This window comes from Rhinolophus sinicus, chromosome 1 (assembly GCF_057876585.1).
Source record: "Rhinolophus sinicus isolate RSI-liver-muscle chromosome 1, RSI-T2T, whole genome shotgun sequence".
Classification (NCBI taxonomy): domain Eukaryota; kingdom Metazoa; phylum Chordata; class Mammalia; order Chiroptera; family Rhinolophidae; genus Rhinolophus; species Rhinolophus sinicus.
In genome coordinates, this window is record NC_142501.1 from 89,510,039 (window position 1) to 89,525,792 (window position 15,754).

The following is a 15,754-nucleotide window of genomic DNA, read 5'->3' on the forward strand; positions in this document are numbered from 1 at the left end:
TTGTAGACCCTGCCCAGCCACCGTCCAGAGTGATTTCCCCGGGCTCTAGGACCATGTCCAGCCAGGAGATAATGTGTCTTACAGCCTGCCAGCCCAACTATGATCCCTGGCACCCTGACATAAGCCTGAGAATTTGTGTTCTGCAATGTGGAGCTTTGGGGACCTGAGAATCTTTGGGAAGGTCATCATTTCCTTGGCAGTGCAAGCAAATAAAACATATATATATGACAGGGGGCCCATATGTGCCACCTGTGAAGGGAGGGCCTTAGCTGCGTGTTCTCGAATGCTAGCTTACTTCAGAATGAGCAGAGAATCTTGATTAAAAGGTAGATTCCTAGGTCCCTCCCCCAGAGAATCTAAATCAGTATGTCTTCGGGAGAGGCCCAAGAATGTGCAGACAGACCACAGAGCACACTTTGAGAGATGCTGCTCTAGGTTGTCTATCCAGAAGGTATCAGCCTGCATAGGTGCACCCAGAGTGCCCTTCCAGTCTGTAATTGTACTCCTGCTCAGAGGCTAAGGCTAAGAAGTTCTCGATGAGGGCTAGAGGTGATGAGGCTGTGGCGTAGCCGGGCACCTGTGTTTCATTGGTGTGTTACTATGTGAGGCAGCAGCACGCTGGTTACCATCGCCCTGAGAGCAATTGGAAAGGTGAGGACTGTTTGTGCTCTGCATGCTCCATGGGCATCATTTGTAAACCTGACTAATGAAAAATGGTTTGCTTTATGGGATGGGATAAAGCTGCAAAGTTGGTTTATACAAGACAGCAGTATCTAATTAGGGAGAAACCATCCATCTTGAAAATTCAATTGGCGACTTCACAGCCTTTGCAGAATTTTCTACAAACGCTTGTTTTCCTTTCATTAAGCTCCACTTGAATCATGTGTGCACGCGCGTGAGTGACAGAGGCAGAGAGAGAGATAGAGGCAGAGAGAGAGAGAGACAGAGGCAGAGAGAGAGACAGAGGCAGAGCGAGAGACAGAGGCAGAGAGAGAGAGAGAGAGAGACAGAGGCAGAAAGAGAGAGACAAAGGCAGAGAGAGAGAGAGAGACAGAGGCAGAGAGAGAGACAGAGGCAGAGAGAGAGACACACAATTGGAGTCCAAGAGAGACTGAGTTCAGGGGGACAAGAAAACCCGAAATAAGATTTTTCTTGTAAGTTTCTCCTTGCTGTCCAGAGACTGCAGCTGCCGAGAGAAGATGGCAGGGGGCAGTGGTGAGTCTGAATCTCTTCCATACCATTCTCACCTCAACCACAAAGCTGGCTGAGGCTGAACGTGCTTCCATTTCTTCTCTGACAAATAGCAGACTCATTGAGACTGTTCCAATCCAGAGTGTTCACTCTGATCAGTGCATGTGGGGCAGGGGTGGGGGAGACAAAGGGAAGGGAGTCAGGCGGCTGCCGTGACCTGGGCCCTGCCCAGCGCTGTAGTGCAGTCAGTGAGCCCATTCCTTGCTCCAGTTTCTGCTCTCGCCACAATTGACAGACTCCAGATGGAATTTGGATCGCTGACAATCCTAAACACTAACATATGGAGTTGTCAGTTTTTAAACTTAGGATGCTTGGAACACCAGTGTGCTGTTGTGGATGGGACATAGGACCGGGAATGAGATCCTTCCCCCGTCCCCTGCCAGGGAATCTGGGTGACCACAGGCTGGTAGCTTCACTGCTTTGACAAACCCTCATTTTCTTCACATGCAAAACAAAGAACATGGGAATACATGAGCTTTTTCTGCTCATCGTCTGTGATGGGGAAGGGGGATTCTTTCTCCTTTGCATCTGCCTTTCACCAGACTTTGCAAATCAGCAGATGTTGATCAGATCACTTCCCGCCCACACAGAAACACATGAGATCAGAATGACTGCTCTCCAAGGCCAGTGGCCGGTTTTGAAGGTCTTCCTTGAGTTCAAGTTTGTGAAATTAATGTAAAACATAGAGAAATGTCTTTTGTTCCATCCAAGGTCAAGACTATACCTTAATTTAGGGAAGGGAGAAAGTACTTTCTTCCTGGGATGATTTCAGCACACCCCTGCCTAGAATACAGGAGGTGGACCAGATAACTTTCTGAAACCCTCCAAAATCTGACCAGATTTTGTTCCGAAGTAAAGACAAAGCAGAGAGGAAACGGGAAAAACATATTTTGACCAAGCAATATTCTAGAGCCGGAAGGTCTTGGCCTATGTGTCATTAGCGGGAACCTGAGTGGTATTGAGTATTAATGCTTTACTCTAGTGTGGTACCTTAACTCTCAGTGTGCAAAGCACTTTGTGAAGGTTAATTAATTTTCACAGTCCCCGTGGGAGGCTGGCAGGGCTAATTATTGCTAACTACATCTCACTTTCCAGTTCCCTGTAAATTATCTGTGAAGGCCTCTCAGAACCTAAGCCTTGTATTTCATGAGAATCCCTATTTCCCCACCCCTACTCTCTTCCCTACACATGCTCACGTGCACACACAGACACTTATGCTCCTCATTTAGAGAGGGGGTGTCTGCCACTCTCAGTGGCATTTCATCCTCTAAGTTGGACCTGTGCTTTGCATGCTGGCTTTTAGTAGGACTCATTCTTTCAGATGCATCACTGCCCATATGGCATCCTCAGGACACAATTGTTACTCCTTCCTCTCACAGCTGAAAATCTCCCTTTCCTGGACTCAGCCTTTCGTAACGTTTCCCCTGACAACCCCACCATCCTGCCCAGGACCCAAGCAGGCAGCTCCCTCCACTTTCCGTCCAGTCAGGGTTCTGCAGTCACAGCATTACTACCAGCTGGAACCCAGCAAGGCCCTGGGGGGTGAGATCACTTCATGGTGTGAGGCTACTGCCTGTTCCTTTCCTCTGTGCTGCCTTAGCATTGCACTTGGTGCTTTCAGATGCTAAATTCCTGGTGTGCAGAGACTCTTCCATAAGGCTGAATTATTTTACCCAGATTGTTGCCGTACGAAGGTCTTAATCAGTACTTTTTAATGTTGGTGGTGATATTATGGATCTCTCTTTCCACATTTACTCTTCTCTGCTGAGCCACCCCAGCTTAGGTCCTTCCCCGTGTCTTCTGTTTCCTAACGCATCGCCCTTCCTGAACAGGTCTTCATACCACATACACCAAGCTGCTGCATGATTCCCCTTCAGCTTCTACTTGCCTCTCGGCTAAAATCTGAAGGAATTGTAGAGTAGCAACTCACAAAATGATGTCTGCAGGTCTCTGCAGAATCAGAGAATTCATTTAATTAGAATTTATTAAATGCAGTCTATCTGCTACCTATTGTGGAAGACACTTCCAAATGCGTATTCTTCTTTAATCCTCACAACCCTTTTCTAAGTACATAATGCCATCTGATTTTCCAGATACAGAAAACTTCAGGCTCACTGAGGTAATCTGACTTGTCCAAGGACAAAAAGCTTATAAATATCAGAACCAGCATTTGAACTGAGGCCTTCTAGCTCTGGGTCTGATGAACTCTGAGTGGTCATGGATGTCAGCAGGGGTGTTGTGACCTAGACTGCCCTGACATCTGCTAAAGGAGCCATCCAGCCATCAGAGTAAAGTAGAAAGCAGAGAATCAATACTAGTGCGCATGACTATTATTTACTCTGGCTGGCTCCTTCACACATTTGTCCCTCTGTCCACCTGAGAACTTATGTCTCTTTCCTTCCCTTTTCGTTCATCTATCTCTTCTCTGTCTCCTCCTCCCCATGTAGCTCAAAATAACTAGACACAGACAGCAGAGAATGAAATCATTGAATGCTGCCCTGAAAGTGTGTGTGGAGGGGAGTGTTTGAGAATGACTAATAGAAGGCAGGTTTAATATTTATGCCCACATGTTATTAATTAATATTAATAGCTCAGAGAGCTCTATTACAGATTGCAGTCCTTGCGTGGTTCAACATTTTTTACCAGTGACATGAATAAGAGAGATAAGGGGGAATATTTTGTAGTATAGAGTTCCACCCATAAAAAGGATACAACAGACATAAGCCTTTATGCACCGAACAACATAGCAGCAAAACATTAGGTTGGTGCAAAAGTAATTGCAGTTTTTGCAATTATTTTTAACTTTTTAAACCACAATTTCTTTTGCACCAACCTAATCCATAAGGCAGAAACTTTTATAAAAACAAAGAAAATTTGATAAAAACAATACTTTAGAAGAATTTTAGAAGACTTTAACAAACCTATCTCCAATTTGACACATTAATCAGGGGAAAAGTACATTAAATATATATATAGTATTTGAAGCCATCAACCAGCAGGCTTAATTTAAGAGACAAATGTAGAGTTGTGTGCCCTACAGTAAAATACACATTCTTCTCATAGAACTTATATAAAAATTGATAGTGTTTTGGGCTACAGAGGAAAGGTTAATAGATTCCAAAATGTAAATATTCTCTTATTATAATATAATAAAACTGGAAACTAATAGTTTGTTTATTTTAAAAAACACACTCTTCTAAATAACTCTCATAAAAGAAGTAATCAAATCCAACATTAGAGATTATGTAGCTTACATTACGATTGAAAATTGAAAATACCAACAAAACTTGGAAGGTCATTGAGTACACTGAACAACCAGTTGGGATCCATTAAGATAGTGACAGGCTAGAAAGATGAACCGAATCTAACAAACATGAAATCTAACAGAATTACATTTGAAATCTTACCCAAATCTAAAAACCCAATGGCAGAAGCAAAAAGTGGGAGACATGTGATTCAGTAGCATCATCTTTAAAACAAAAACAATCACACAGCCATAAAGTTTAGAGCTTTTAGTTGACAAATGGGTTCAACATTCATCAACTGTGATGTAGCTGTCAAGAAAAATTATGTGATCTTAGGCTGCATGAATAAATATGCAGCATCTAGAACAAGAGAGGTAATATTCCAGCTGTAACCTATACTGATCTGACTTCATACACAGGGTATTCACTTTGAGGCTCCATGGCTTGAGAAAGCTAAATTAGAGCCCATTCAGCGAGGAGTAAAACAATGGACTTACAAAAGCAAAACAAAACAACAAAACAAAACTCCGTGTGAGACATGGTTAGAGGAAGCGGAGAGGCCTGGCTTGAACGCAAGCCTACTCCTTCAAGTCTTAGTGCTGTTTCAAATATATGAAAGGTTTTTATGCAGAGCAGGGACAAGGTCATAGAAAGACATATTTCTGTGAGCCAGGATATTCTAAGATGAAAGAGCTGCTTAGAGATCCGGCAAATTTTCTATCACTGGACGCGTTCTAGCCTAGTTTGTTTTAATACATGGTAGGGATATTGTGGCAAGGATTTTACCATTGGAAAAATAGGTGGTTGAAGCAGACAAACTGAAATTCTTCAATTCCCGTGGGATCTGGTGTTCCCCCACTGTGTTCCTTGGGCTTCTGAGTTTTGTGTCCAAAGTCTTAAATTGATTTCTTACAGATTTTTAGCATTAACATTTTGAGTCCAGGTCCTGTGGGTGATATAAATATCTGACTGTTTAGAACCTAGTTGAGACAGCATAAACCCAAATGAAACAGTTGTTCAGGACTTTAAAATTAAATGTCAGATAAAGACATGGTGTCCTAAGAGTCCAGAGAAGGAGGGTAAGAGAGGGTTGGAATAAATGGGGAAACCTTCATGGCGACGACTCAACATCTGTGTTTGTGTACGTGAGGCAATAAGAGTGGTTTTAGGAATTGTGGCAACAAAAATGTATATACTAAGCAGGCATAATTGGTTGCTTGTTTCCTTTGATGGCAGGATGTGGTGTGCCTGGCTGGAATTACACACACGATGTGTGCAGATCTTTTCATAGTGTCTCTCACCATCTTTGCTCTCACAGCCACTGCAGAGCTCCCTGCAGATGCAGGCTTTGGGCTCTGCAGCTCCTGCTCTCACAGCCTTGTCTCTACCCGATTGGTCTGACAGCAATTTTTATTGACTAAGCTTTCTATTCTTCATCTTCCTGATTGTCTGTGACCCTTTCCAAACCCAGCAGCTCTTTTATCCTTGAAGGGGAACCTGCTTCCCCTGCCTTCCGAAGCCCATCATAATAACTTCCGTAATAAATAATCCCTACATTTATTTAGGGCTGTGGAGTTCCAAATGCTTTCCACACCCGCTGTCTTCTTTGTCATTCATCATGACAATGTCAGGATCTAAAGTCACAGCCCTTGCCCAAGGTCACAGGGAGGAAATGAACTGGTTCTGGGATCCCAACTCAGGGCTCTGACTCCTGAGCTGGTTTTAGTGATGTGAATGGCATGAAAGGCACCTTAATGTTCCCCATTCCTGGGGCTCGTGTGTCTGATCCAGGCTGGTCATGAGTCGGTCTCATCCTCTGAAGTCACTCAGGCGTGGGCAGCCTCCCAGGAGACCAGCTTTGTTCCAGCGCATTTCCAGGGCTGGGTTCCATGTATGAGTCTGGTTGGGCCCACGATCACTGATGCCCAGCTGGACACCCTGTGCTTCTTTGCAGCGGACCCAGCCTTTGCAAGTGAGGCTGGAAGTGCACAACTTGCAGAGGCTATGTCTGCCTTCCCTCCATTTCTTGTTCTAGCAGCTTGCAAAATTACTTCATGGCTAGCAAACTGACATGTGAGCACGAAATACATAGAGTTTATTAATTTAATCAAGTAAAACTTAGAGCAAAGTTAATGGAACACATTTAATGATAGTATAGAATTAATGCCCTGCATAGTTTTTAGGCATAAATGGTGAACAGCTTATATGAATGACTGTAATTAGTTTCCTTTTACAGAGCCACATGAATTTTTAAGTTGCTTTCATCTCACTTTATTGGTTCTCCAGTATTTATATAGTTGCAATCACTATCTAAAATTTTTCTTGACACCATTTACCATTTAGCATCTGAATTTCTTCGAGCACAGAAAGCTAGTTCCAGGGTTCAAGGGAAGACCATCTTTCTGAAAGTTCTTTCAAACTGTATCCATTTCTATCTCTGAGGTGTCCCTATTTAACAGCAGGTGCCTTTGCTCCTTATTTCTCTCCAAGATTTTCTTGTAATTGTTATGGCTTAGCTAAGAACAAAAGGAACATTCCGAACCATCTGTCATTTCCGAGAGCAGATTTCTTACTCTTACCCAAAAGACCTTTGTTACGCCCGGGATGTAACACAGTGATAAACCCAGGGCTCCAGACCATGGAAGCCTTGGAGAACTGTCCCCTTTTGCCGAGCACATGCTGGAGCCATTGCTGTGCTCACTCCAAGTCAGGTTTCTGGTTCTGGGGCTACAGCTAAGAAAGGGAGCTCAGAGGCTGGTGCTCTGATATGAGTGACCTTGACCGTGGAGACTCACACCAGTCCTGTGTCTGGGTCAGATTTGTGGTTTCTGTAGAGTTGGAAGGATGCCAGTCATTGCTCTGTCTGTGCGTGTGGTGTACATGTTCCCTCACAGGGAGCAAGTGAGGTAGGTGCGGAGAGTGGGCTGTGGTACAGCTTCGGGCAGCAGGGACAGCTGGCACTGGATTAGAGTCCCAAGTGGACATAGGGACACAGGGAGGTAGGGGTTAAAATGTTGAAAGGCTCAGGGAAATAAATACATTCCCATCCTTGATGTTTTCTTCAGAAATCTCCTCAGTACCTCTTAGAACTGAGAGCCAGGGCCATTTCCTCAATTATTTAAGTCTCCTTACTTGAGTAAAGGGCAGAAGGGGCTTGCCATCATTTGAGTTTAGAAATGCAAGTGCCAAAATTTGCAGGATACATGTGTGTTACGTGCTCAGAACAGACCTTGAAAGCTGTGACATCAGCCTGTTCACTGGAGCCTGGAGTCCCCTTAACAGGAGAGGAAGAGGGTAGAGAGTGAGGAAGAAGGTCTTTCCTGCAAGTCAGAGAAAAGGCATAAAAAGGCAGTCCCCGGGAATGTTAGTGTGTTAGTGTGGTGACTTCCCGGCCCGGGTCAAATACTAATGCCTCATCCTTCCTGTTTGAATTGGGGGGGGGGGGGGGGGGGGCATTTGAAGGAGGATCTATTACTGGGAAAGAGGAAGGAACCACCCCAGGGTGACCTACCAACCTTGTCCCCACAGCCACTGTCTTCTTGGTGTAGGAGCCCAGAGCCCAGGAACTTCCTTCCCGTCCTGTGAGGCTCTTCCACATCGGGAGACGATGCTGAGGGTGGGGGTGTGGCCATCTCATCATCACACCAGCCTTTAACCAACCTTGCCCTTCTCATACTGTCTGCCTGTGGCCCCATTCCTAGAGGGCATGAGCACCCGGACAGGTGTGGCCCCTTCCTTTGCAGGGGGTGTGATGGTGGTGGTTGTCATTATCATGTAATCGTGTGAGACCTTATGAGATGTGGATCACACAAACTTAAGCACACAGTTTTAAGAGGGGGCCCTGTGACAGTGCAATTCAGACAGTGCTGCTATGGCCAGGTAGAGAAGACACATCCAGGGTGGAAACAAGACAAACCAAGAAGCCAAATAGAAAAGAAGCCCTCGCAACTTTATGCTGCCTACAAGCATAAGGGTCACCTCCCCTCCAGTGGGCAGAAGGGAAGGTGAGTACAGCAGAGGCCAGGGGCTTGGTGTTGACATAAAGCGGAGTAAAGGAAGATGGCGCCAGAGAGGCTTCCGGGAGTGGGTCACTGGGCAGTGATGGCCAGGAGATAGGAGGAGAAGTCCCACTGGCCTCTGTGGTCAGCTAATCCTGAGGAACTGGTCCTGCAGCCTTGGCTGACCTGACCATCACCACGTCACCCTACCACCCACAGCTCCAGGTGGGGTTCTGGTGCCCACCTCCAGGACGTGCTTCTGTGGGATAACGGAATTCAGTGCAGACCTCAGCAGACTCTCCTTTTGCCCTCTCTGCAGGAAAATTGCTGCTTATGATGAAGAAATCCAGCATCTCTATGAGGAGATGGAACAGCAAATCAAAAGTGAGAAGGAGCAGTTTCTGCTAAAGGTGAGAGTCCCGTCCTGAGGCAAGGCTCTGTGGGCCGGGATGAAATCTCACAGACTCTGACTACCTCCCCCAATTTAAGATTGCAGTGCCTCACCCATGGTACTGTTGACTCCTTCTTTCTCTGCTTTATTTATTCATTTCAAGGCACTAGTCACCGTCAACCATGGCATGTAGTGTCCTTGTTTATTTTTATTGATTGTGGTCTGTCTCCTCCTCCTAACCTGTAAGCTCCACAAGAGCAGCGATCTTTGTCTTTTACTTACTATTGTGTCTTCAGCACCTTGACCATGCCTGAGACATAGTAGGTGTTCAATAGTTGAATCAATGAATAAATGAACAAGTGAACGAATAAATGAACAAAAGGACGAAGGTGCGTGCTTTACCAGTGAACGCATCCTGAAGACTGGGTCTGACATTGGCTGGTCCCCAGACCTAAATGGCAGGCCCACCCAAATACACCAACCCATGCCTCTCGATGCCCAGTAGCTCCCCCAGGGGACCATCATTAGAGGCTGTACATCCCGTTTTTTCTCCTAGACACCTAGGAAATTTAGTACCCAAAACAAATCAAATCCCACCATCCTCCGAGAGCATGGGAGAAAATTTCAATTTATATCTCCTGTTCCTTGTCTGGTACTTAGCCTCCTACCAAGCCCTGCTGTTTGTCTTGGGAAGTCAGAACTGGCGAAATCTTCTCCTTTTCTGAGCAGGGTCCTTTTGGAACACACTCATAAAACAAAGCTACAAGAAACTCTCTGTTATCCATTTTTGGATTGTCTCCTTGGTGGGTTCTCAGCAGAAGGACTTTGGCCTCCTGTCTTGTCAGTTTGGGCTGCTATTACAAAAATACCACAAGCTGGGTAGCTTAGAAACAGCAGACATTTACTTTGGACCATTCTGGAGGCTGGAAGTCTGAGATGAGGGTGCCGTTCTGGTGAGGGCCATGTTCCGGCTGCCGACTGCTGACTCTCTGTATCCTCACGTGCTGGAGGAGGGAAGCACGCTCTCCGGGGTTGCTTTTATGAGGGCATTAATCACCTCATATCGTCACCCGGGGGTTAGGTTTCAGCATATAGATTTTGGGGGCCACAACATAGAGACCAGCACTGAGCCTGGGCTGCTGTCACAACCACTTCCCTCCTTAATGCAGGTGTTTTGAACCAATTTTTAATTGTAGGCCGCTTTAATTATTCACAGTACAGCTCCATTTATTATCACAGATGCCATTCAAACTGAGAGGGAGTCTGGATGATTTCCAGAAAAAGCCGTCGCTGTTCTTCACCTAGAGCCCTTTGGAGACTTGTCAGAATTTCCAGACCTCCCCCACCCCCACCCCCCTGTTCTTTTTTAGAGCTTTGCAATATTCTGGCTGCTCCCTGACCTTCAGCATCGTGAATGAGTATATGGCAGACAGAACTCACACATTCTTCTTCTAGCAGACACTAAAATAGCCTTTTGAGAACAGCAGCATTTCCCCTGCAGTGGGAGAGCCGCTTCCTTTACCCCAGATGACCTGCATAGAGAGGCTGAGCTCTGGGGCCCCCTCTGCCTGGCCCATGACTGCAGGTCAAAGGTCCTGGCCAAAGAAAGGGGCATGCTTCCAGAAGCAAAAGGTGGGCCAAGGCCTGGGGATTGGAAGTGGGAAGAGGTCAGAGGGAAAAGTCAAGGACCAGTTAGACCACAGAAGACGACCTGGCCGAGCTGCTGGACCCTTTCTCCTACCCCCCCGCTCCCTGCTTCCCCCTTCTCAATACCAAATGCCTTTCAGGCTCAGTGCTTACATGTATGCTGCTTGCATAAACATGGAAACGGTTGCCGTGTGATTGGCCATGCTGCTAAGCCTTTGGGTAACAGGCTTTGGCCTGGCCACAGCGTGAGGACCGTGGTGTTACAGTTTATGACAGAGTGGAAAAGGCTGGAGCCTGTGGCCAGGGTTTGGATTCTGGCTCTGTGTTTAGCAGTTAGTTTGACCATGAGGGAAATATGACTCCAGGATAATAGACCCCTGAAAGCTCTGTGCAGACAGGGGAGGGGGTGACATGGCACAGGCCCGTCTTGAGGGTGGCAGCATCTGTGTGGGGATTCTGTAGCTGCTCACGTCCCCGGCAGTGTCCACCGGGTGCCTGCTCTGTGAGCGGCAGACAAGCCCAGTGAAGCAGGTTTCCTGTAACCAAAGGTTGGGAGGAGAAACTGCCTCATCAAGGCTGCCTCTGCCATAGCTTGTGGTTCAGATGAGGACAATCACAGGCCCTGAGCTGCAGTTACCTGCCAGAAATGTGCAGAGGAACCAGGTGACGTCACAGGTGATGAGGCCAGGAAGTACCCTGAGCCTTGCAAAGGCCTCTGCCCTGAGGGCGGCCGTGCCTCCCCACTCTGCTGCTGCCCCAGCCTGCCCAGCCTCCCAGCCAGGGCAGGGCTGCCCCTCTGGGCAGTCTCCCAGGGCTGTCCTCATTGGGAAGGAGTCGGTCCATGTCACGGGAAACCCGGGGGCGCTCCTGTAGTGAGTTACATGGAGGTTATAATGGTTTCTTCTCTTCCTACACGGTTTGCACCTCTGTTCTGCCTTCAGGCAGTGGAGAGCTGTAGGTAGCATGGGTATTTTTGTTTCTATTCTGTGAACAAAGGCACCGTGATCTAGAAGAATGCAGCAGGTGAGTGGGCAAGGTCAGAGCTGGAACCCAAGCCAACCGATGCCCAGTTCAGGACCCGGCAGCATGCCAGGCTCTGTTGAGGGTGCCAGGCGTCCTGACAACCCACACACTTTCCTCTTTGTCCCACAACCAGGTCCCTTCACTCCTGCATCATCAGTGCCTCCACGTCCCTGAGTGGGAAGCCCAGGTCTGGGGCCTGGGAAACCTCAGTCGTGGTGGGGAAACAGTGAGGACCCAGACCCGCAAGAGGTGATGCCCTGTTTTTCCAGAGCGAGGGCCGGTGAAGGGATCAGATGACAGTGTCCAATGTGGAACAGACTATCCCAGTTGGAAGGAGAATCCACCCCCAATTTACAGATGAGGAGACTGATCCTGCGATGGGAGCTCAGGCCCCTGTCCTGTTCCCCCTATTTGGTACCCCCCTTTAACTGACACTGACTCTTTCTGGGGGCTGTGCACGGTCAACTGTCATGCCGTACTGAGTACTTGTCCTTTCTCCGCCTCATTGGGCCTCACCAACTGGGTAGGCAGGTCACTGAGGCCCTGGAAGGTTGTGGGAAGGGCCCCAAACGCCAAAAGGACCGGTGGGCCCTGCTGTTGGGCAAGTTCAAGGTGGAAACAACATCTTCACAGGTGATTTAGGCCTCACACGCCCTCTTTCTGGCTTGGCAGGACACGGAGAGGTTCCAGGCCCGCAGTCAGGAGCTGGAACACAGGCTGTTATCTAAGGAGCGGGAGCTGGAGCAGCTCATCCAGAAGCAGAAGCGGGTATGCTTTCATCAGTGTCCTCAGATGCCTGGCCCACGCTGCATGCTCTTTGGCTCTTACTCACTTTCCCTGCCTTTCACTTAGGACTTTTTTTTTTTCCCCTTAATCTGAGAAGAACCATTTAGCTGTACAAAGATAGCATGAAATCACAGATGATCTCAAGATAAAGCCTTTACTTCTCCAATGCCATGTGTTTAGCTTGAAAAGTTGCTAAGAAGTCTCCCTTGAAGTATCTGCAGACGTTGTCATATAATTATGCCCAGGGCCACCCGAATGGCAAAACGTTGATTTATATCTTGTATCCCATGTAAGAGAAGAGGAGAATGCTGAGGTACAAGGGACACAGTCACTGGTACTTCAGGAGAGGCTGCAGACAGTAATGTCTTCCCACCAAGATGGCCCTGGATGCCTCCAGCTGGAAGATGCTCTTCATGGGTCAATTTTTCCATCCTCGTCTTCCCCCAAATGAGATTCATCAGCCTCTTTTGTGACTGTTCCATCATCCCCCAGGATGGGTACAGACACTACATGCTCCTCTGATGTACCTGAACTCGCAGCAGGCAGGTTAGGGGGTGCAGGGCAGTACCCAGCCACCACTGGGAACACCTGGCTAATGACCCAGGCATTGGGGTCACTGATGACCTAGGCAAACCTCACAGGCACAGTCTCTTCTCCAAAGCAAGGCCTGTGGGGGAGAGAGCCCAGGGCGCCACTTGTCCTCCTGTGTTGTTTTCTCTTGTGCTGGAAGGAATCCAGCCTTGGACAGACCCAGACACATTGCTTCCATTTGAATAGAGAGGGCTATTTTTAGCAACACATTTAAATAAGCTTGAAGACATCCCATGCTAAAGCTGGAGATGCTCCACTCCTGCTGCTACCCAATCTTTGGATTTTGGTTTCTTCCTTCTGCAGCAAGATGATTTCACTCCAGGAACTGCCAGCTGCCTTCCCATCCCCCTTCCACAGTCATTACTTTGCTTCTCTTACTCTTTCTCCTCCTCACTATTATGTATTAAGTCCTTACCAATTAGATTTATCCCTCACATGAATGATTGCCACTCGATTTAATTACTGCATGCTTGCCTGATTATACAGGAGCCTCTGGAGAACCACATAGAGTTCCTCGTTGTTCCTCACTCCTCCCATACTGGCCACATTCATTAAACTAAATTTATTATGATATATTTGCCTTGGTTTGACTTTTCCTCTGGTGAGAGGGTTGGAAGCTCTGCAAAGCATAATCACCAGCCAAGAAAAGCTGAAGTTATACAAATGATGGTTTTTAATTGCTTTAGGGATGTGAGAAAGGGTATATGTTTGGTTTGATCTGTTTTTGCAATTTCTTATGAATTTCCCGGGTTTCTGGCTGCCATACAAACCTTCTCTAGATGAAAGCAAGTGGACTTGTTTAGCTGAGAGAAGAAAAGGTAGTAAGTAGATTTACTCTCAGTACTCAAAATCAGGAAGGATGGTTTATGAGAACGCTCCTTAGCTGTTCTCCATCTCCACTGACAGCCAAGGAAAAGAAATTAGGAGCGATTAGGGTAGATCTCAAGGCCCTTGATGAGATGACCGCTGTTGAGACTGTTGACGAGATGGTCACCATCATCATCATTGGGATGAGAGTCACAGAGGAATGAGAATTTCCTTTCCTAGTAGCTCGGTGGAGACAAGGGAGAGATGAGAGATGCTCTGGAAGTTCCTCCTGCCTCCAGAAGTGTGTGTGTGTGAAGGAAGCAGCAGGACAACGCTTATTGAGGCTTGAGGACAGTGAGCGGTAGCAGCACGGTCCCTGCCCACCAAGCAGAGAAGCTAGGTGAGGCCAGAGCTGGCCAGCCTGACAATGGTTCTCGCCCTCCAATCCTTTCCAGCTGGAAGGCCAGTGCACAGCGCTCCATAATGACAAGCATGAAACCACGGTTGAGAATACCAAGCTGAAACTCACCAACCAGGAGCTGGCCCGGGAGCTGGAGCGCACCTCCCGGGAGCTGCAGGATGCCCAGCAGCAGCTGGAAAGCCTCCAGCAAGAGGCCTGCAAGCTCCACCAGGAGAAGGAAATGTGAGTCTGGCCTCCATGTACCCCTACCACGGCTCCCCAGCTCCCTCCCTGCAGTGAGTGTGCTGCCCCCCTCTGAGATCCTGTTCCCTTGCCTACAAAATGGGGTTGGGGGTCCTTGCTCCCTGAGATCTCGTCTAGCAGACTAGTGCTATGCTGAGCATGCCCTAGGATGGCAAGAAATATACAGCCCTGTTCTCAGAAAATTTATTATGTGATTCAAAAGACATGTTATCCAACCAACAAATACAATGCAGTCCATGAGAAAATGCTGAGTGAGCGGACAGGCTGGACATGACTGTCATAGTAGATTGACCTGGGAGACCAAGGTGGACGAGAGTGAAGCCCGAGGACTTCTGAGGGTGACACATAATCGAATGGGACATGTGACGGTGTACTGGAATCTTCAGCTCTGCCCAGTCTTTTCCACCAGTGTTCCTCTGTGTGGGCCAGTGTGGGGAACCCCACCTCTCTCGGGGCCTGGTTTGCTAGTGAACTGCTTTTGATGTCCAGCCATAGGCAGAGGCACATGTGAGAAGAATCAAGACGGGTCCGTATGTTAAGCGAGAGAAGCAGCTGAGGAATATCAGCAAGTGTCTTGTCTTGGGAATGTTAGGTTTTGAGAACAAATGCACTCCAAGGCCCAGGGAGAGGAATGTCACTTGTGCAGTTGTTCATTCATTTGTCCGTGTATATGTATGTACTTAATATTTGGCAAATATTTGTTGAACACTGCTCTTGCCAGGTACTGTGCTTGGCATGCCACATGTCCCACTTATGTTGATAATTTGATATTATTTCATATTCACAGCATCTTGATGTGGCAGGGACTCTTACGATCCCTCTAATTTACAGATGAGAAAACTGAGGTTCAGAGGTTTTCAGAAACTGCCCCGAGATGCTCAGTGTTCGACACATTGTGCTGACTCCTCTCGGTGACTAATGAGCCAGCCAGAAAATATTCACCCAGGATAGGACTGACCGGCATTCACTCAGGCATTTGTTCATACACTCATTCATTTATTCATCCATTTGTTCTGTAGGATGTAACTGTGTGCCTGGTCCTGTGCTGGGGAGGACGGGAAGTCTGAGGAAAGGGCGGCGTTACTTACCAGTGCTTGTTCTTATACATATGTTAACTCTTCTTGTTCAGACGTGAAAGCCCTCACTCTGACTGTTGGCAAAACATTAATCAGCCTAAATCAAATTGTCCAGCTGTCTGGTCCGTGTGTGGTAGCCTGTACCATGCGGCCCTGTAATGCCCAGGGTGAGAGGGAGGAGATGAGTTTGCATTTAAAATTTTACCAAGTAAGACATTTCCAGTTAAAAAAAAACCAAACACATATATAGAGTATATATATATATATGCATATAA

The 15,754-nt window shown here is 47.3% G+C and overlaps 1 protein-coding gene across 3 annotated transcripts in view; it reads left to right on the forward strand.

Moving 5' to 3' along the window:
- The window catches only part of CRACR2A (calcium release activated channel regulator 2A), a 133,082-nt gene that overhangs the window by 75,223 nt on the left and 42,105 nt on the right, over window positions 1-15,754 (forward strand). For all 3 annotated transcript variants that reach the window (XR_012493823.2, XM_019756945.3, XM_019756948.3), the window contains exons 6-8: window positions 8,814-8,904; window positions 12,228-12,323; window positions 14,195-14,382. Coding sequence is in view for 2 of the 3 variants with exons in the window: in XM_019756945.3 (XP_019612504.2) it covers window positions 8,814-8,904; window positions 12,228-12,323; window positions 14,195-14,382 (375 nt within the window). In the remaining variant the exon portion in view is untranslated. The remainder of the gene's footprint in view (window positions 1-8,813; window positions 8,905-12,227; window positions 12,324-14,194; window positions 14,383-15,754) is intronic.